The sequence below is a fragment of the Pholcus phalangioides genome, unplaced genomic scaffold (genome assembly GCF_987345545.1).
Source record: "Pholcus phalangioides strain wild (caught in Gottingen) unplaced genomic scaffold, Ppha-v1.0 ptg000039l_1, whole genome shotgun sequence".
In the NCBI taxonomy this organism is placed as follows: Eukaryota; Metazoa; Arthropoda; class Arachnida; order Araneae; family Pholcidae; genus Pholcus; species Pholcus phalangioides.
In genome coordinates, this window is record NW_028301625.1 from 6,220,968 (window position 1) to 6,243,689 (window position 22,722).

At 34.2% G+C, this 22,722-nt stretch overlaps 1 protein-coding gene across 1 annotated transcript; it reads right to left on the minus strand.

Moving 5' to 3' along the window:
- Positions 1 to 1,941: 1,941 nt before the first annotated feature.
- On the minus strand, positions 1,942 to 22,408 carry Dbct (Dihydrolipoamide branched chain transacylase E2). The gene is made up of 11 exons (XM_089253656.1): positions 22,303 to 22,408; positions 16,149 to 16,212; positions 12,502 to 12,577; positions 12,091 to 12,275; positions 11,337 to 11,470; positions 9,291 to 9,384; positions 7,001 to 7,320; positions 6,139 to 6,216; positions 3,918 to 4,109; positions 3,633 to 3,704; positions 1,942 to 2,129 (listed from the first exon to the last, which is right to left on the minus strand). Exons 1-11 carry the CDS (start codon positions 22,369 to 22,371, stop codon positions 1,962 to 1,964), a joined length of 1,452 nt encoding a protein of 483 aa, XP_089109782.1. The 5' UTR covers positions 22,372 to 22,408; the 3' UTR covers positions 1,942 to 1,961.
- Positions 22,409 to 22,722: the final 314 nt, after the last annotated feature.

The window sequence follows — 22,722 nt, forward strand, 5'->3', positions numbered from 1 at the left end:
TATACATGTCCTGGAACCTTTGCAAGAAGTCTTCTTTTGGGATGGAGTTCAAAAGCCTCGTCACGTTTCGTTGGATGTCAGAAATATCATCAAATCTCTTTCCTTTCAAAGTGAGTTTGAGTCGTGGGAATAGGAAGAAGTCTGGAGGATTGAGATCTGGCGAGTATGATGGATGTTCAATTTGCACCACCCCCTTTTTTGCCAGGAACTGTTTGACGATATCGGCTGTGTGAGGGCGAGCGTTGTCGTGAACAAGACACCATGAACCTTGTTGTGCGTACTGAGGTCGTACCCTGCGTAGACGTTTCATGAAACGGGTCAAAATTTCAATGTACGTTGCAGCCATGGCCCCCACAAGGGGTGGGCTGACAAGGCTCCAGCCCTGGGGCCCGGGATTATTTTCATCATTTTTTCACGCTATAAATTCATCGCAAAGGGCCCCGTAAAAGATCCGAGCCTAGGGGCCCTGCTTCGGGATGTGGGGGCCATGCTTGCAGCATTCATCGTCGTTCCCTCAGGTAGAAATTCCTTGTGGATAATGCTTTGACTGTCAAAAAAGGTGATTAGCATCGTTTTGATGAGTGATTTTTCTGCTCTGACCTTTTTCCGACGAGGTGATGCAGGAGAACGCCATTCCATGCTTTGCCGTTTCGTTTCAGGGTCGTACCTGAGACACCAGGACTCATCCTCAGTGATCTTTTGTTCGTTCATTTTCCTGTTCTCAGTTAAGAACCAACTCACTAAACAAGCACTTTGTAAAACAAGTCTTTCACGGAACACAAACGACGCTCAACTGAACAACGGTGGCGGCAGATGGTCAACACCTGCCGCTACGCATGTGCAGCGTTTTGCTTCGCCAGTGTTGCCAGATCGGCCGTTCTGACTTCATTCATCGAACTTTGTCAGAGGTTGTATAACTTTCTCTATTAATACCAGTTTCTTGCATATAATCCACAGATGCCACGGATATTCTGTTAGAAATAAGTAATTTTTTGAAGCATATTATCTAAAGCTGTTTTCTTTTTCTGAAAGATTGCAATAGGAATAAATATTAAAAAATTTTTTAAAACGTATAGATGGCGCAACTAACACATTTTTTCTTACAAAAACGTGAACAGCAACTCTTTCCATTCCTTAAACTTTTGTCTGTGAATGAAATTTGCATTATGTGGAACATATGCAGGAAATTATAGCAATTGTACCCAGAGCTCCTTGAAAATATGGGCACCTTACTTGTACACCTAGAAAATTTTATGTTCATAGAAATTGGTTTTTTTCCAGGGCTGTAACATGTTCAGATATTCACATGCAACCATATTTTTCTACAGATCATTCTCCATGAACTGCACTCCGATACACAATATAGCCTCAATATAACGATACTTTGAGACCAAGAAAAATATCGCTGAAGAGGGATTGTTACATTGAGAGGCAGCAGTTCAAGATTAGACTAGGCATTTCGAAACAAGATTTGGAAAAATATCACTGTAGATCGATTTGTTATATCAATTATCATTGTAGTGACGTTCCACTATACTTGTCACAACCTTCTAGTATCTTATAGCTTCACATCTAAACTGACTAGCTGTTTTTTTTTCAAACTATTATTAGTGTTTTTTGCTGTAAAAAAAACAAACCCCCCTTCCTTAGAAAAATGTTTATAAATGCAAGAAATGGCAACAATGCAACTTTTTTGTAGGCTTAAAGTTTCACAATGGAAACAAAGTTATATTAATAAAGAGGCTTTTTCTTTTTTTTTTTAATGTCACAGAAAAATTGTCAGAAAAATACTTTATTCTTTTTTTTTTCAAACAAATCTTTATAATGTAACTCAATGACTGAGTTGATAAAAAATTCTAAAACTTAACAGATATACAAAAACATTTTTTACATGTGAATAAAATGTTTTACATTCAACAAACACAAAAAATGACTATAATGTTGTGTCTGTTTACTCTTCTTTATCTCATTTCCAAAAGCATAGTTACAGGGTTTTCTAAATAGGTCTTCCACATATTTGAAAAACGTCCAACAGTTGCGCCATCTATGATGCGATGATCTGCAGTCCAACTCACTTGCAAGACATTCCTTTTCACAACAGCTTCATTTGCATCAAACTTAGGAACAGCCTGTAAAATGAAAACGTTAAAAAAAATGTAAAATCAATGTAAACACTTAATAACTTTTGGAAATTGATACAAATTATCATACAGCTGCAGTGTAGTAGCACTGACAACGCATAACACAGAACAAAAAACCTGCTCAACTCATCTTTATCCCCTCTATTTCTTAAATGTTAATAAAGGCACCGGTTTGAGATATATTGCTACTTCTTCAACTACAAATCGTCCAAATTTGCAGTCAAAAGCCTGTATGCAAAGGGGTTAATTCAGCAAACATCAAATGACATTTAGTAGACCAGATTTGGAGTTGTTTTCATACTGTAGTACCTCTACATGTATACATAAACGAAATGCATTCCCACAAATTTGTCTCTGGTCATATGCCTATCATAACCCAATCACTGGCGGCGTTTTTTGGACAAAATTATGAAATTTTAAAAGTGTGTTCACTGATATCTAATAAGGAAAGAAAAAATTTAAATACGTTCATCACACCCTGAAACAAAAAAATTAGTGGCGGAGTGCAATTAAAGCCACAAAAAATAAATTAAAAATGGTTACACATCACCTCTCGTGCTTCTTGGCAATATCTATAAAAAAAAACTTATTTTCACTCTCTCACAAACACTCTATGGCTCTCCTTTTTTTCTCTAAAGCTTGTCTCTCCAAAAAACTAATTATTACTTTTTTTCTGCTTTGCTTTGTCGGTGCTGTACCTGATCTATAGCCACTGGAAACTAGGCACTCATCATCCACCATTAATGTGCAGTGTTTACATCAGTATTATTACTATAGCCAACTACGGCCGCTAGCTTTTCTTTATGCAGTTTTTTAATAAAAAACTAGTTTTCTACCCTTGATGAGTCTGCTAGGGCACACAGTCGCCCTAACTTTATCATGTGCTTTTTGAATGACGTCACTCTAAGACGCTAGAGTTGCTGGATTTTCAAATTCATTCTTGGCAAAAATTAAAAATATTAATATTTACTTTGAGTGACCTACTGCATATTTAAATGAGTAGAATCAAAGGCAATTTTTACAAAACTTTTAGAAGACATCACCTTCGGACCCTTTCCTTGTAAGATACAGATACTACTAGACCTCTTGACAGTAGCTTGAACCCATACTAGGGGGTTTCTCTCCATGGTAATAGGAATTAAGGGTAGTGGTGAAGATACATAAAATGGTTGCCGCTTATAGAATCACACTTTGTGCACTAATTTTGATCCTTGTAGCAGTTGATTCTTATAACCAATAATCTTTCTAAGTTAAAACGGTTTCTTTTTGCCAATCTGATTCTTATAAGTAATTATCAGTGATTCTTATAAGCTGGCAGTATGGATCTTCCTTTCCTGAAGATCCCTTCAGAACATAAGAACTTCTAAGCTACTTTTAAAAACAGTTTTTGTCCAATTGAAATCCTTTTTTAAATTACTTTTGAACAATGAAAAAAATTGTTACATTATAATATATAATTGGAATTAAAATATATAATGCAAATAAATTTACCTGAATCCTTCCAATCGCACCGATAGCAACTTCAGGCAACAATAAAACTGGTTTTGCATAAGTGCCACCAATCTGGGAATAAAAAATAGTCATAATTTTTCTTTGAACACAAAGAGGTCATTTGGCAGAACATGGTCACGTTCACCCTGTATATTTCACATCCGTCATATACTGTACTCTATACTTAAAAGGGAGCATGAAAAGATGTATGCTAGGCATACATCATACATAATAGAGAACAAAAACTAAATTTTCACATACAGTAACAATACGTATCATACTTACTGCTCCAATATTTGATAAGGTAAATGTTCCATTGGATAATTCAGAAGTTCCTAATTGACCTTTAGCACCAAGTTGTTGAAGGTGGTTGAGATGAGCTGCTATTTCCAAGAGAGTGAGGCTTTGTACATTCTTGATATTTGGAACAACTAGCCCTTTCTGAGTGTCCATAGCTATGCCTATATTATGAGCAGCCTACATGAAAAGAATCAAGTCCTTAAATCATACAGAATAAATAGTCAAATTCTGTTATAACAACATAGGAGATTCTATGAAATGTTGTCAGTATGACCAAGGTTTACGTTTTCAAAAACTTTTCTGATGAAAAATGTAATCAGATGCAATCAAATGCTATGCATGAAATTGTCATTTCTTTTTGATATGAGTGACCATATTTAATCAAGATAGATACGGGAAATAGGGGGGGGGGCGCCATAAATACAAGATATAAATTTCCCCCCAAAATATTGCCAATTGTTAGCAAAATCACCAAATACTGCTCACAAATAACTTTTGGCAAGAAATACTGTGCTACGGCAAGTCTACAGTGATTCAAAACATATTTCAAATATGGGAGACAAATATTTAGTCATGTTCATTACAAAAACTTATAAAATATGCAAAAATTCTTTTCATTCCGATTCTAGTAAAGATTAAGAATTGAAATAAGCTTCATTGAGAAAAACCAGGGGAAAAATACGACATTTTTATAAAGAAAAAAAGCAAAATTATGAGAAAATATTATGCCACGTTTTCTTGTCTTTGTGTCAAACTTCTAATAAATGTTTTTTTCAGCATTACAAATATTCAGCAAACATTACCAACAGATGAACATTCCTTTCAAGTGATAAGCTATAATTCCACAAATTTCTTGGGAAAAATGCCATAAAAAGCGAAGCAATACCACAAAAAATGTCTCGTTATATCTGAGTTTTTCATTCACATTATTAGCGAGGTGAATTAACATTATTCTTTACAGGAATCAGTTCAGACCAGCAATTATTGACATCATAGCTGCCAACTTTTGAAAATGAAAATTAGGGAGATTTTCACGCAGACCCGTCCCGTATTTTATACTAAAACCACACCCTAATAAATACAAAAGGGATTTTCCACACATAAAAGTTAAAGTGGGGGAATAAAATCCCTATTCAAAAATTGAAGTCAAATAAAATAGGGATTTTACACGTATGGAAGTTAAACCCTCGGGAATAAAATCCCTATGCAAAAAACAAATGAAATTGGAGACCAAAACTTCAATGGTGATCTAAACGGAAAAAAAAAATATTGTGTTCAATCAGAAACGATGTGAACAAACATTCTGCGCGAATGACCCCAAAATTATCGGAACATGAAGGAAAAAATCGTCAATTTTTGGAAAAACACAGACTTTTTGTGACACTTGCTTGATGGTTTTTTTTTTATTTCACATGGGTGATGATGTCAGTCTTTCCACCATGACTGATGTTTATGTCCGTAACACAACTTGTACAAAAAGAAAAATTTGGCCCTTTTCTGGAACGTTTGATGAAAAGAAATTCATCGGGGACACTATAAGTATCTTTAAAATTGATTAAATATTTTTTTTGCATATCAGTATTCATGTTTTGTTATCGCACGTAAGGGATTCTTTTTAAATGAAGAAGGGAATTTTTAGGGACATTTAGGGATCTTTTGTGATTTTCATAAAAATTTTGGAGATTTAAGAACTTTTCAGGAGGTAGAGAATTCAAACTTTTTTTCAGTAATTTCGAATTAGTCTAGTTCAAAGATGTACACGGAACCCTAGGGGCCCCGCAGCTACTTGAGGAAAATAAAAAATCAGTAAATTTGAAAAAATAGAAATTATGTACCAAAAAGGGCCCAGCGAGTCAAAAAAGGTTGAGAACCGCTGGTCTAGTTTGACTGTATTATAAATCAATTTTGAAGGCTTCAGCATTCAATATAAATGTCAAACTCTTGTATGCATTGGCGTACATAAAGTGGGAGGGGTTTGGGGTTCTAACCCCTCTCAAGCCGAGATTATAGCATTATTTTGCAGGAAAATATGTAAACCCCCCCCCCCTTGACAAAATTCTGCATACGCCTATGCTTGTATGTGATTGAAAAAGAAAGATAAAACCCTTGATTAAACTTTATTATGCATTTATGATTGTACCTTAATTAAATATCAAGCAAAAATTTTGTGCATAACAGATATCACTTAAAATCAATAAAAGATAACCTTGTATGTCATGGTTTTACAAGATTCATCAACAGATGAATTCAACTCTGGATGATACTTCAGAGCAAGAGATGCTGCCTGTAAACAAATCAGACATGGATCAAATAGACAGACTTATAATATCCAATATATATGCATAATTTTATAATATTTCATAAATTTATTTTTGTAATATCAAAGTTCATGCATTGGTGGGAACTGACAAAATAACCATGAAGTACAGTGAAACACCAGTAGAATGATACTCAAGGAACCAGAGAAATGCATCATTATAAAGAGCCAATAAAAATAAAAAAAATCCAATACCATTTCTAAAGCTTTCCCCATTTTTGTATCTGACAGATTCTCCCAGTTAATTGTTAATCAATTTTAAAATATCAACTTTTTTCCCTGATAAGAGACTTCACTTATCAAGTTATCAGTATTATCATTTATACTTAAATATGGCTCTTAATTAACCCCTACTGCTAGAATTATCAGACATCTTCATTCATGAGGACATGTCCTCACACATTCGGAATCTTTTTAAGGGTCCTCACACATTTCATAAATCCCTCCCCCTTTGCCCTCATTTCTAGGAAGTAGTCCAAATCCAGTACACAACAGGAAAGCTGACAGGACTCTTGCCCGAAGATGAACCTTGTGTTTTTAAATTTTTTCATATAGTTATTTAAATATATAATGGTTCATATGATTACCACAAAACAGATATGGAGAAACTTCTTACTCTCTGAAAGTTTTCTTTATTTTTCCGATAATATCAGTTTTCAGTAATGCGAGATGGTCTTGGTCCCATTCACTTAATAAAATAAAATTACATGGATAAAAATGCATGAAGATAATTAGAGTGAATGTTGTATACCTTTATAAAAAATGGCATGTATGAGAACTTGATGCCATGCTCTTCAGATTTTTTTTTTAATATTTCACGCAATGATACCAATTCTGTAACATCAACTTCATCTGAATACAGAAATGTTGGGACTGAACATGTCTTCGACATCATTTTTGTCATTGCCTTCTTATAGCCTTTGATTACTTCAGTTTTATCTTCTGTGACAGTTTTTCTCTCATATAATGCTGTTTTAACCACCTCATGCTTCTCAGCTTTCGGCAATGCTTTATCAATGCGTCCAGGTTTGTGTGAGACTGTTTCAACATTATCTTTTTCAATCTGAGCTTCTAAAGGAGTAAAGAAATCATGTATATGTTAGTAAAACATTTATATTATTTGAAATATATAATGATGACATAATTAATTTAGAACTTTGTCAGTTCAGGTGAAATAAACTGTCATAAATCAAACTGCTCAGATCAAAATTTGAAGTAATTTTTTAGCATTCATTGGGTGGCTAATTGTTTGCATTCAAATGAAAGATTTTTGAATAAAATGGTAGTAATCAGCATATTTCAAAACAACATGCAATGGAATTAGTTTTAAACCTTTGTCACATATAATTAAAGTTACGTAAAATTATGTGAGCCATGGATTAGTTTCTGTAAACTATTTAACTACTACAGTAAGACCCCTCTTAACAGACACCCTCAGATGCACTCACCCCTCTTTTACAGCCAAATAATGATTTCTCTTGTATAATAAAAGTATGCGTTTCAAACCCCTGATTAAAAGCCACCCTTTTTTTATGAACAAATTTTTTTTTGTCCGGCCGGTGTCTGCAAAAGAGAAGTTTTACTATATTTCACAAACAGTTTGTTCCTTTCTCTCTGTTGACTACTTGTCAGGTAAGTTCAAACAACATTTTCACAATTGTTAAAACAAGCAATGGAGAGAGAGAGAAAAACACATCATTATAGTTTTATAGATAAAGCATTTTAGGTTTGCTTTATTTTTTTTTTCTGTTCGAGATGAATTTTCCATAATACATAAAAAGAATTGCACATTTACAGTTAAACTTAAAAGGAAAGGATTCCAAGGTGATGTCTTCAAAAAGTTTTGAAAAAAAATTCCCCACTGATTTTACTCATTTGAATATGCACAAAAATGTAAAAGAAACTGGCAGAATTATAATGGGTCACTCAAAACATTTAAATATTAATATTTTGAATGCCAATAGAGAGAGGTCAAGAATAACTTTAAAAATCCCAAAATACTACAGTGACATCATTCAAACAACACATGATCAAGTACAGCACAGACAAAGAAAGAGAAAAGAAAAATAGTTTCCAGGAGGAAAAAAGCATGAAAAAAGAAAAAGGAGAGAAAAGAGGAAAAATGAGAGCTACAGTGTGAAAAGAATTTTTTTATAGATCTCGCCAAGAAGAACAACAGGTGATGAGCAGCCAACTGTTGTCATTTTTATTAATTTTCTGCGGCTTTATTAACTGCACCCCACTGCTAATTTTTTAGTTTTTATGTGTTTCTGGATAAGAGGAATATACTTGAATTTTTTCATAATTTTTTGAGAACAACACCTTGGGACACATTCTTTGTTATTGACAAAGCAGTTTTTTTATACAGTACATCAGTGGTTTTCAAAATAAAAACCTCATGATAGGAAATTTAGAGAGAGTGAGTTTCATCTTTCGGAACTCAAATAAGAATATATGATTGAAATAATAAAATGCCTTAACTCTCAACTGACCTATTTAAAGTAGAGGTAGATTGAAATTATACATCAACAAATAATCAATATATGTTTAGAATTAATCAAAAAAAATAAGATATTCAATAGAAAGGGCAGTGCTATCACTGTTTTATTTTGAATGAAGTTGATTATGGCAGGATGAAAAGCAGGGGGAGGGAAATCACGCTTGAAAAAAGTTTAGAAAACACTGCAATGCATTAAAAGTGGATTTTCTGTTTTTATTGGTTATAGAAAACTATTTTTATAATTTCTCAGTATAGTGAAGCCATCTCTGTTGTAAAACACATGCAAATGATATAGTCAAGGATAGGCAAATGTGTTCTCATTTCTAAGTTTTGGAATCTGATTATTAAACTAAGCACAATCCAAACTGTTGGATGTACAAGTGTACATCCAAACTTTCAATCGTTTAAACAATTTAAACTTTCAATCGTTTAAACAATTTATAGTCCTGTTAGGTTCTGGTCATTTTTGTGGTTCAATGCATGATTTTGCCAACTTTTCATAGAAATTTTTCAAATAAATGAAAAGGTACAGTTATATCACCTGCTTTTGATTTCTCTAAATCAATAAAATTTAGAACATCCTCCTTCAAGACACGACCATCTTTTCCAGTTCCTTGAACTTCACTCAAACGAATCTGAAAATATAAGTCTTTGACTTGAACCAGCCTGTCGATATGCAGATAGCGACACATTAAAAAAAAAATTGTGTTATTTGCTTTTAAATAGCATTAAAACGGTGCTTCTCAATCTGTGGTCTATTAACACTAGAAAGATGGATGAGGTCTGTGTGACCCTGAACACTCTCTCTGCTCCCATATTTCAAGAATAAACCTAAATTGTAAAATTTTTGACTTTTCCTGAATTATCCTGTTCTTATTGTACAGCAAAATTTTATCATTATCTTTCTTAGCAATGGAGATACGAACGAATATACCTAGATAGACAGAAGGGGGTCACATTGACCCTCCCCTGTATTTTATCATATACATTCACTGTATAGTACTACCAACATTGTCACAATTGGTTTTTGTGTGGTCAAAATTCTTCTGATAGTCTCTTTGTGCATGTAATATGGTGTAGTCTCTCCATTCGTGAGACTTTTTTCACCTTCATTTTTATCTGTGGGTGGCGGTCAACAAGGGACTCAGCTTTTGTTGTCAAGTATTTTTGTCATTTTCTGATATAAATTGTTTGTTCTTGTAAAATAAAAAATATCCATGTGCTTATGATTGCTGAAAAAATTGCAAATAGTTATAGATTAACCAGAGAATATTTTTCAGAAGTTGGCAAAGATTGGGTGAGGAAAAACCCAGCAGGGGTGGTAATGATGAGAATTCACAAAAGAATGAAAACTACCCCAGGTAAAACCTTTGTGAAATAAACAACAGTATTGATGATAGATGTGTTGAAATCAGAATGAAATCGTACGTCCATCAATGCCTGAGCTGATGCAAAATGAAATAATACTAGATACAATAAATTCAAACCATATTGAAGCCACCAATGAAAAGCTTGTCCTACATCCAAAGGTCAACTTGATGCTATAAATATCAAAGATTTCAATAATGCCCAGTCAATCAGTAGCAAAAAAATTACTGCAGATGAAAGTGTATGAATTACTGTGGCACTTCCTCCTCAATAGGATGTCAAGGATTCCAGAATAGTTTACTAGAAACTCATTGCTTGCAGATATATATTCTACGTCACTGAAATCATGTGAATTTTTTCAAATCTAAATCAACAAGCTTAGTTGAAAGAATATCGTCAGGTTCTTCTTCCAACTGTAAAAAAAAAATAAAGTGAGATCACACTCGTTGATCCAATTCAAAATCTAGAGGCGATGTAACATTGAAATCCTATCTGTAACATAGGGAATACGAATTCCCCAGTCTTGAGTTTCCTCAATACTGACGCACATCGAGAGAGGTCGTTTTCACAGAATGCTTTATGATCATAATAAAAATATATTAATAGATCAATCGTTTCACCCACCAATTCTTTGTGTTATAACTCTATTCTGTCAAAAATGTTATACCATGCTCGAAAATATTAAAATGTTCAAAAATAGCCAGAAAAAGCTATGGGGTCACACAGACCCCTGCTCATCCTTATAAGTATACTTCTCTGTCCCATCTTTCTAGTGTTAAGAGAGGACAAGTGATCAGCAGGCAAATTGAGCTAAATCCTCGAGAAACACTCGCACAATTGGTGCAAAGCAAACATAAACATAAACTATTTTGATTTTGGTGAAGGACAGCAATCATTTTATGTATTGATACACTTGGTGGTAAAAGACAAGAAATGTTGGATACAAATGTCTCTGTCAGCCAGGGAAAGTATCCACATTTTAGTGTCCCGTCCTATAAGTTTGAATGAGCAAAGAATGAATTTGGTACACCAGAATTCTATTAGATTTATTATGTTAGCATTATATGTCACAAATATTAGTAATAACTACATAGGTTCAAATGAAAGATTAAATCCACATAAGTTAGTGGTTCATCAAATTGATCCCTGGTCCTTGGGTTTAAAAACATTGAGAAACGCCAGCATAAAAAATGAAAAGTATATCTACTGTATTTCTTACATCATGTTCTGCTGCTATCCTCCTCACTGCTGGCGTAGCCAGAGTTTTTGTAATATTCAGATCAAAACTACCAGCATCTTCTATTGGAGCAGCATACTGATCTTGTAACTGATCTACTTGATCATCATGCCTAGCTTTGAGTAGAAAATGAAATTAAAATAAATTATTTAGACAAAAAAAGTCCTCAACATTTTCAATTTAAAATAGTTACAGAATGATTTTAAAACTATAGCTACATAAAATTTTACCACAGATTATTTGCACTTCTGGCTAAAAATTAAAAAAAAATTAGTTAAACCAGAATTTTTAAAGAGAAATTCAAAAATGTTTCATTAATTGTCATGCTATAATAATTTTATTCAAGTAAGGGCCAATAAGACCAAAACCTAGAGTTTAGAGCATTGGTACCAATCTCTCTTCCACAAGTGAAAGTAGTATCTTAAGGAATGACTAAAAAGAACAGAGCATGTTTTAAACTCATAAAAACTGTTGAACATTCTTTGGTATGTGGTAATTAAATTGACCTGGGCGGCTGTGTCCACATTGCATAAAAAAAAGACTGTTTAGAAAATGAATTTAAATTTTCGAAACATTTTGAAACTGATTTTGAGACAATTTAAATCAATCAGGAGCTCACATTATATTTTGTGATTCATACTGATATTTTCTAATTTATAACAATGTGATTCTAAATTATGAAATATAAGTTCATTTTAATTTTGCTGCCTTAAAAATTAAGGCAAATAATACTCACAACCATCCTCGTCATTCAGTTCTATATCAACAAGTGGTAATCCTACTTTAGCTGTATCTTCGACATCATAATAAATTTTTCTCACAATGCCATCATATCGACTAGTTATTGTTACAGAAGCTTTATCACTTTGAACTTCACAAATGCTGTCAAATTGGTTCACAAAGTCACCCTTTTTAACAAACCTGAAAATTAAATAAATTCTAATGCCTCTTTTTTATATAAAACCTGGAAAAAGCAAGTTCTTTTGCATTCATAATTCAACTATATTTATCAGACAGCTATTGATACATTGGTTTTTGCCCTTTATTTTTCAGGATCATATTTTTTGGAGTCTTGTGACACCCAAGCATACGACAGCACATCAGTCAGTTGAATAAAAAAGTTACATTTCGAAAATAAACTTCTTACCATTCTTTCACTGTCACTTCACTTATTCCTTCACCAATATCTGACAATTTAAATGAGACTATCTCCCCAAATAGATCTGAAAGAATAATAAATTCATATTGAAACATGCTTGCCATTATATGAACAGGATGATTATAAAATAAGTCATCCTACTTGGAGACCTCTGGAGAGCAATCTAATAATCAGAATTTCCTGAAACTTGGTATTTAGCTATTCAGAACATGAAAAGAAATTCCCAAAGAAGAGAAAAAAATTAAGTTTTCATCATATTGTGTTTGTTTTTTCCAGCAAAATTGTAAACCACTATTCTCAGGCTTGTAAAGTGACAATGGCAGGACTGAAAACAAAATATTTAATATGTGTGCAAAACATATTTAAATAACAAAGAACATGCTCCATTAGTAAAGTGTTATGAGAATAGCAGCAATAGCTCTGATATACTGTGTGACTGTGCCATCCTTTGAAAATACTACTACTACTGAACCATACGTGCACCTCGTCCATATTCCTCGGCGGAACCTCTAACGAATCGGTACATGCTGGAACGTGTGTGTACATGCAGTAAAACCTGACGTGACGTTTCTTTGTGTAACGCTTGTTATGTGTAGTGCTGCCATCTGCCACTAGTTTTTCTAATTATGAGTGAAGTGTAATGATTGAATAATTATATTGTTATAGGTCTGTTGCTCTCTGTGGTGAGACTTTTTTTAATGGGGAAATAGGCTCGCATTTGCACCTCAAAGTTGGGAACCACACAAAACCAACTTCAGTCAACCACTGTGGCGATGGTGGGGTTCAAACCCAGATCCTCGCAATGCAAGTCTGTCACTATGACCACTCAACCACCACAGCGGCTTTGAAAAGACTGCGAAAAAGCACCGATCAAATATGAAGCATGATGATGCATAATTGAAAAGTTTGAAGAAACTGGTGACTTGGGGTTGCACCAAGGTAAAGGAGGCTGATCTAGTTTCCGGTTTTGCAGATTTTCTTAGAAGATTGGATCTATCAGCAAAAATGTGTGTAAGTCGCCTGAATTCAAAACCAGCAGAATAGGACAAGTGGCTGACATTTCTTATGCAACATTTCATACAACAGAAATCATGCTGTTATGGTTTAAACATGTTTTTGACAATTTTTTTTTCATCAGAAACCTCTTTTCTACAGCACTGAATAGCCTTAACAATACAGCAATACCCCAAAGTTATGCAATATGTGGTACTAACAATACTCATGTAAGCTGATTTTGTGGAAACCTGTAGTACAATTTGGCATGCAAATGCATATTTTATGTATTTATTTATACAATATTGCTTGGCCGTGGCTTATACAAGGAAATGCAGTGGTGAAGTTTGACGGAGACGATTGATGTCCTAAAGGGAATCAGAAACTGTTGTACAATCAATGTTTGACGGGAGGTTGTTCTAATTGGTTACTGTTCGAGGAAAGAAACTAAATTTGAAACAATCTGTGGTTGCAAAGATGGGTTTCAATTTTTGTGAATGGTTAATTCTTTTTGAAAAGCATGAAGTTGGAGTTAGGAAATTGGAAGTATCGATATGAAAATGGCCATAAAGGATTTTGAAAAGGGAAGTTAATCGAGATATGTCTACAGGTGAAAAGCGGCTGCATATTGAGTTGGAGCTTGAGTTCAGTGATGGATGCAGAGGATGACCAACAGTTAAGAATGAAGCGGGCAGATTTATTTTGAATAGATTTTAATTTGTCTATGTTTGAGAGATTATGGGGGTCCCAGATTTCACAAGCATATGAGAGTACAGGAAGGATGTAGGTTTGGAAGCAGAGATGTCTGAGGTGACGGGTGGAGTTTTTGAGGTTCCAACGAAGAAAAAAAAGAGTTTTTGAAGACACTTATGAAAGACAATCAACATGGGGATTCCAACAGAGGTCAGTAGAAATAATTACACCCAGATATTTATAATTAGAAACTTTGGTGATTAATGAGTTAATGATAGTGTAAGAAGAATCGAGGGGAAGTCTTTTGCAAGTAATTTTCATAAAAACTGTTTTTGAAAAATTAAGGCGTAACTGCCAGGACAAGCACCATTCTGATACAATTTTGAGGTTATTTTGGAGAGATGCTTGGTTGGATTCATTGTGCATTATTTGGTAGATGATGCAATCATCTGCAAAGAGTCTGAGACAGCAATTGATGGAATTAGGAAGATCGTTTATATAAATCAAAAATAATAACGGTGAGAGGACAGAACCCTGGGGCGTACCAGACTTAACTTGAGAGAAATAGGGAGTTCTGGCCCTTGTAGGGCACAAACTGACTGCGTTTGGTAAGGAAGGCTTCCACCCATTTAAGCAGTTGAACACATAGGCCAAGGTTTTGGAGTTTAAGTAGAAGTTTATTGTGGGGCACCCTGTCAAAAGCTTTAGAGAAATCTAAGACATTAGCTAATTAGGACCAAAATTTTGAAAAACATCATACTTTCAGTAAAAATTGTAATCAAAACTAGTTATTTCTGCATAGTGTATATTAATTCTTAATTCTATAATCTTTGAAAATTTTTTTGTATTCCTAAAGCCTGCGCAGGCAAACTTAAAAAATGTAACTATGCTCTGATAAATACAAATACAACGCCACAACAGGCAAACTGCCCAACGAGGTGGCTGACTTAAGAACATCATGGATCCCAGAGCCATTTTTTTTTTTGGAGGCCCTACCCACTACTGCTACACCACACATGCCATTACAGTTGTGCCTGTTTTGTGTTCCAGCTGGCACTGCTATCTTTCTTCTATATTTTGAAGAAGATAGTAAATAAAGTTGAATGCCATTTTAAAAAATATCGTTATACAAAAATCTCGTTTTAACAAACACTTTTCTAATCCCACAGATAAGTTTACATAAGAACAATGCGAAAATCTGGAATTCCTTTACAAAGAAATTTCGTTATAAAAAAGTGATTTCTCTAGTCTCTTGGAGTTCGTTATAACGAGATTCAACTGGGGAGACTTTTCAAATTGGAGACGGCTCTCATTTGGGCCTCAAAGTTGGAAAACTGCAAAAAACCAACTCCAGACAACAGCCACTGTGCTCCCAATCCGAACCTGGATTCTCAAGATAAGAGCCCAGCACAATGTCTATACAACCATGCTGTAAAAAAAATAAGAAAATCCAGCCATAAGTAGACAACCATAAGTATTCTTTATGGGCATTGTATAACATTTCATCATGTGTATATATATATTGTAATTGCATTTTTAATTGGGTTGCTGTATTTTTGAAATATATGACATCCATATTTATTATGGGCACCTTTTTCTCAGCCACCTCATTGTGCGTTTTGCCTGTTGTGGCGTTGCATTTGTATTTGAAAAAACAGCATAATTGCATATGATATTATAATAGACTAAAAAATTCTTACTTAATCATTACTATCACAGCATACGTTTTTCTGTAATTACACATGAATTTTACAAATAAAAATGTGAAATAAAAGGAAGAATTTCCAGAAAATCAGTAATTCAGAGTATGCATAAAATGGGTTACTGCTGTATTTGCACTATACTATGCATAGATTATAGAGGGAGAGGATTATTTTTAAACATTTCAATACAGCAGTGCATAAACATTGGGTTATTCAATATGACAATTCAAAAAAAATCATACTCACAGGAACTTTTATGAAACAGACGATGCTGTTGGGGTATGTTCATAAATTTTCTTGATGAGTAGGGCTGTATAATGGAAAAAATCATTTCAATAACTCAGGGGTAGTTAAAAAAAATTACATCATAGCAGTAAAAGATCTGTGAGATAGAGAGAAATAAAGTTCTTTGAATCTGATAAATACCTAGTTTTAATGCTGAGACATAAGCAGGAAGAGGCATTGGGAACCCCTACTCCTCCCCCCACCAACACAATAAAAAGTTAAAAAAATATTTTAAAAAATTTAAACATAAAATATCTTTATAAAGATATTAAAATAAGCATATACACAATGTGATATATTGCAGAACTAGAAGCCACTCAAATTTTACTGAACTCCAATTATGAAAATGAGAGTTGATCTCATGTTTTCTGAGGAGTTTCATGATTATAAGTTTATGTTGCTATCAGATGATAAAAATTAGAGTAAGGCTGTTGCTATAAATGTTTTATAAAATAACTTTTATAAAACTTGCAAAATGCAACTAAGCCTATTTTGCTCAAATATAACTTATATGCTTATTGGTTGTTTTTTCAAGTTTTATAAATGATCTTTTATCAAACTTTTATAGTGTAATCCTAGCCTATGTTCAAGATCGTTTATAGAAAAATAATAGAGTCTGCTTATAATAGAATCGCTTATGGTTTGAAATTTGAGTCCATCAAGCAAATGATTTCATTAGGTAAAAAAATATACACTTTCAAAGATATTCATAGCATTCTCAAATTCGAGAAGTGTTAGGCTGGGTTACACTATAAAAGTTTTAGAAAAGCTCTCAGAATGAAACTTAGCTCAAACTGAAGCTCACTTAGAAAAGCGAAAAATGCGATCAATAAATGTATCAGTTACATTCAAAGTGTATATGTTCGAAAAGTTTATTGGTTGCTTTTTTCCAGTTTTGTTAATGATCTTTTATTAAACGTTTATAGTGTAATCTCAGCCTAAAAATGCACTGTAATTTGTTAATTTATTCATGAATATGTTAAATTTTATTTAAAATTTATCATAGCTGCTAAATGTGTGCTTCAAATGATAAAAACTCACGCATGCCAAAAAAGCATACTGACTTTTGACTTTATTTGGCCTTTTCTTTCTTCAGAAATCCCAGGATATTATGGGTTGCATAATAGGTGAGATTTTGGAAATATAGAGAAGAAACATAAATTTTAGGTGCATTCACTGGTGGGGGGGGGGGGAAATGTGAAATTCAACCTTTTTTGGACATAAATTTGATCATAAAGGAAGTGAAGTCAACATGAATTCAGAATTTTCTTGTGCAACCACATGGGGTGCCACTATGAGAGGGATGCAGAATCAGGGCTAAGGGGAAAAAATGCAGAAAAATTTGAAAAAATGTTTTGTCTTTTTCTAACTGTGAATGTATTAGATGAAATTAATTGCAGAGAAAAGTTTAATTTTTGGTGTAATATTATATCTAGGGGAGCTTCATAAATCAAAGAAATATTTAGGCAACAGCCAAATTTCTTAGGAGTCAAACATGATTTTTGCTCAATAAAAACAATTATAGATATTTTTTTTTACTTTTCTCAAGTTAAAAGACGGATTATAATGAAAACAGAAAATTTTGTGTCATCCTTGTGACTGCAATTTAGCAACCACATTTAGAAAATTTTAGGTGACAATACAAATTTACTAGTCACCGTGGTAACCTGGCACCTAGGATTTATCAAGCTCTGATTATATCTGGGAATTTTTCAAGTTGTTTCACAGATGTGGCTCCGACACAGGAGAGGCACTAAAACTATGTCTAGCATGTGTGTGAGAATTTTACCTTCCCTGCTCTGCTGTACCATTTCAACAATAAATCAGAGACACAGAAGTCAGCTAAAATATGTAGGAAAACAACAAGAGCAGAGATGGACAAACCTCCTGAAACTTTAAATAAACATGCCCAAATCAATACTGTCGACCAGGAACAACTTTGTCAATCTTTGAAAAGATGTTGTTTTGCACCCTGCCAAGTTCCTGAATAATTTAATAGAGGAGCTAATGTTTTCATAACACTGAAAAGACATTGAATGATAACCTTTTCAAGCGTTTTCAGTCTTGCCAGTTGTGTATAGGTCTTTACAAGTGTTTGTTTTCTACTTGTAAATAGGATTTTTTGGTAGTCTGCAAAATTGTCTCGCCCTGCCCATTCATTCAAAGGTAAGTAAAATTTACTTGTTTTGCTTGATGCAGCAATAATTCCTTTTCAGAATCACTTTTAAATGCACATTTTATGTTGCATTTAGGTACAATAATATAACTTGGCAATGTTGCACCAGGAAGCTTGGTGAAACTGGGCAACTTTGCCAACCTAGAATTTTACAATTTTCTCAAATTCTTGCATACTTTCAAATCTTGCATTTTTCATGTTTGTTTCAAAGGCCCTTCAGATGCCAAGATGCATGAATCAAAATTATGATGATGCTGTGCTGCAATCACAGTCTACAGAAGAGAAGATGGAGAACTGATGTTGCACCAGGAAAAGCTGGTGGCAAATTGCACTTGATGGATAAGGACTAATCCATTCCAAGTATCTCTGCAGGTTAGGGGGAAGACTCGTAAAAGAAAGAACAATCAGAGGAATGACCATCACAGCAATGATTAATCTGATTGTGTGTTTTCTTTACATAATACATCTGAATCAGAACCTACTGAATAGCTTCGACAGGAATTAGTCGTTCCTACAGTTCTCGATTCTTCCCTGTGAAAATGGGTATGATTCAACTATGGACGATCATGATGAAATTATGAATGCCAATGTGGTCCAGGAGATTGATGGTATGGTTCTTAAACAACTATAGATTAAAATGTTTGTTGTGGTAAAGTTCTTGACAGAAAAAAAGTGTCTGGTAAGGACGGTCCTGCCCAGACATGTAGAGAGATAGATTAGTCCAGCCGCGGGCAGAGATACGGAAGTCATCCCCCCCAGCAACACTGGCTGAGCTGACTGATCTAATGTATGTGCATATATATATATATGAATTGGCATCATCATCATGTCATGATCGCAATTTTTCCCCTTTAATGTATCATTAAAGAAAACCCACTTCATACACATATAAATCAAAAGATAACATTCACTGGGTTTTCTTTCCCTTGCTTAGGAATCTTACGCTTTCATTTTACTATAACAGATACGCACAACTTGCTACGATGCATACGTCAATCATCACTTTCTCTGACAACAGGCATCATGCCATGCCACGTGTGCCTGTTTGAACCAATGAGGAACGCTGTTGGTTGTCAGGTGATTGTACTCAACCAATGAGAGGTGTTTTTCGTCGAACTAGATTTCACTACTCTCATGCTTTTCAGACAGAGAAAGTAGTCGCTTAGTGAAATGTAAATTTTTTTTTTAGTAAGACACACTTGTTCGTAATTGCCACAGTACCTAGGGCACCACATTCTGACCTTCCCTAGTTGTGGCTCTGACTGTATAAGTAAAATTTAAGACTGAGGCACTTGTTCATACTATAGTCAGGTCTAGCACTGATTACTCTAACATCCTTGACCATAGTCAAGGGAGCCCTCTCAAGTCCAAATTGAACCATGAGTAAATGGTGGATATAAAAGCTTGGACAATTCAACATTATATAGGTCCTAAGATTTCTATTTGGTTCATCACTGTGGCATTTTCATGTATTAGACCAGGACTTTTTAGCAATACAGCAATATCTCAGCTAAAAAACTCCTAAGTTTTTTTCAATCAACAAAGATTTTTTTCACAGTATTTCCACCTGAGCTAACGAATATGGATTCAGCTAACAAATTTTTTGGTGGACGTGGATTCACTGACAAACATAACGCAACAGCTTTGGGAGCTGAATTTTTATGTCAATCAGAATGACTGTTGCTTCAGCTTGATTCAGATATCTGAACAGATATTAGCCATTTCATGTAAAATCAAAGATTAAGCTAAGAGGAAATGCATTAAAAAAGCCTAGGCTTGAATGTTTTCAGTACACACTGTAATATCCTTAGCCAAAGGTGGAGACAGACTTGTGAAGGTCGAGAGCATCACAATGATGATATCAATACATATACAGTGAAACTTTGGTTAACGAGTGATTAGGTTAATGAGCAGTTCATGTAGCAAGCAACTTCAAATGAGATTAGAAAAATGTTTAAATGTAGCACAAGCTGTGCAAAATTTTGTAAAAAAGAACCACTTAAATAAAGCTGTACCAGTGTGAGCAATGAATCTGGCCAATGACACGATATAATTTCTCATTTCCAAGAAATCCTAGAAAGGAGGCAAAAGCAAGTATCATTGGATAGGTTCATTGTCACTCACACAAAAAGAATAAATTGGAAGACAACAGTGAATCCATAAATCATCCAAAACGATAGTCCTCCTACCTTGTTGTTTAGAGTAAGTTAATTTGTAAGAATCATTGTATTCAGGGCCGGACTTAAGGGGGGTGTGAAAGGTGCGATCGCACCTGGCCGCAAAATTTCAGGGGCCACAATTCTTCCAAAAGAAACTCTTCTTTCTCAGCTGATGTTTTGGAAATTTTTGATTAAAATTTAATTTTTTTTTTCATTAAACTATTATTGATTGTGAAAGGAGGCTTTTAGTGTAAAGCCCTTATAATATCATTTTTAATGTTATTAGGTATGGCATTAGCTTATTTCAAAAAGGAAAAGAGTGTATGCAGGTGGGGTCACATTCTTTACCACTGAAAAAGTCTGGCCTTTCTTTCTCCCATTAAAGAATAACGGCTATATTAAAAACTAAGAAAAAAAACATGCTTAGGGCATCAAACGAAAAGGGGCATCACAAAAGAAATCTAGTAATTTTCCCCCCTTGAAAACTGTCCCTTTCGTTTAAGTAACCATCTGATCTGGAAGGAGATACCAATAGTGCGCACAAGGTAATCCGGTGGTGCTTCTACTATTGATAGTAGCCTGTAGCATGGACATCGCTAGATGATGACTGCCCCAGAGCGAGGCAACTTCCACTGTCCTTCGGAGTGGTAATTGCACGCTTTCCTGAGAACCTCTGAACTGTCATGATGTTTCGCTAGGGAGGCTTGAGAACTTCTTCGAAATTTTCAAACACCACCATCTAAATCATTTTGTCATATACTCCAGAAGATGGGTATAAATTCTAAATTTTGACAATTTTTTCTACTGAACTTCAAAAAAAAAAGGTAAGACGTCTTCTCAATCTTTTTTTCTCCTCAATCTGATTACTCATTCAGTACAGTACCGACAATAGAGATATTTTGTTTCATGAACAGAGAGTTCATGCATAAAAACATTTAAGAGCACAAAGTCTGAAAATTTAAGATGTAGGCTACGTTGCTTGGTAGTTCATTCTCTGATAAGACAACGTGTTTGCCAACCAGCAAATAAATTAAATAAATTATAGCTAAGGTTTATGCTTTAAACGTCTTTAATCCAACATTACTAGTGCAAAAAAAAACTTTCAACGTTATTTATGCTGTTATTATTTATTTTTTCTGTGAATTTTAATTTTGCAAACTTTTTCCAATTCGGTCATAACCACCTTTCGTTCATTGAATATATATTTATGTGGATTATTCTAATTTATATTATGGATTATTACAGGTGTGTGTGTGCACCGTAAGAATTTTTTTTCCAATGTATTCCGATTTCTTGGATTATTATTACTGTGTCATGGAGGAAAGATGATGAAAAAAAACCAGGTGAGCGATAAAAAGAGTTTTATTTTTCGACGTTATGCCTCGGGATGCACTAGGGTTGCAACCCAAGGTCTTGGTGCCCATAAGGGTAGTTAAATTTCATTTTCACCCAACACATTATAAACAATGTTTTTATTGAATTGAAAATTGTGATTAATTTTGTGACTAGCAATTTTGAGGCATTTTCAAGTAAAAAGCACAATACCAAACTACCGAAAAATCACCAAAATATCACTAAATCTCACATAAATCTCCAAACTACCACTAAATCTCAGATACATTGCCAAACTATCGCTAAACTATCCAGCTGAGGAATACAAGAACTTCAAAAGAGACATTTCTCATTAAAAAAAAACACAAGAGACATGTCCACTTGAAATTTTACATTCATCGAACTTTTCGCTTCAAACATAACGAATATTTAGAGAGAAATTTTATACCAAAAAGTATTTAAAACTTCTCGAAAACCTCCGCATTGCCACGGTTAAAACCCTTGATGCCGCCATCATCAACTTCAAAACAATACCACACCTTGGTTATAGCAATTTTTTAGAACTTCTTTTTCTAATAATTAATAGCGATTCAAATACCATAAAATGTCTTATATTTAACAGGACTGTCCCGTTTTTTCCGTGATCGTTGTCATTTCAGAAGCGTCTCCCGACAGTAAATCATTTGTCTGAATGCGCGTGCGCGCGAGGTTGCTTTGAATTTTGGTTAGCATCTGGTGACTTTGATTGACACGAATATTTTTCAGCAGATGTTTAAGAATTGATATACAGGGTGAATCTGACTTATTCTGCCAAACGGAAGGGGGTGATGGACGAGCCCAAATAGATCATGAAACATTCCACCACCCT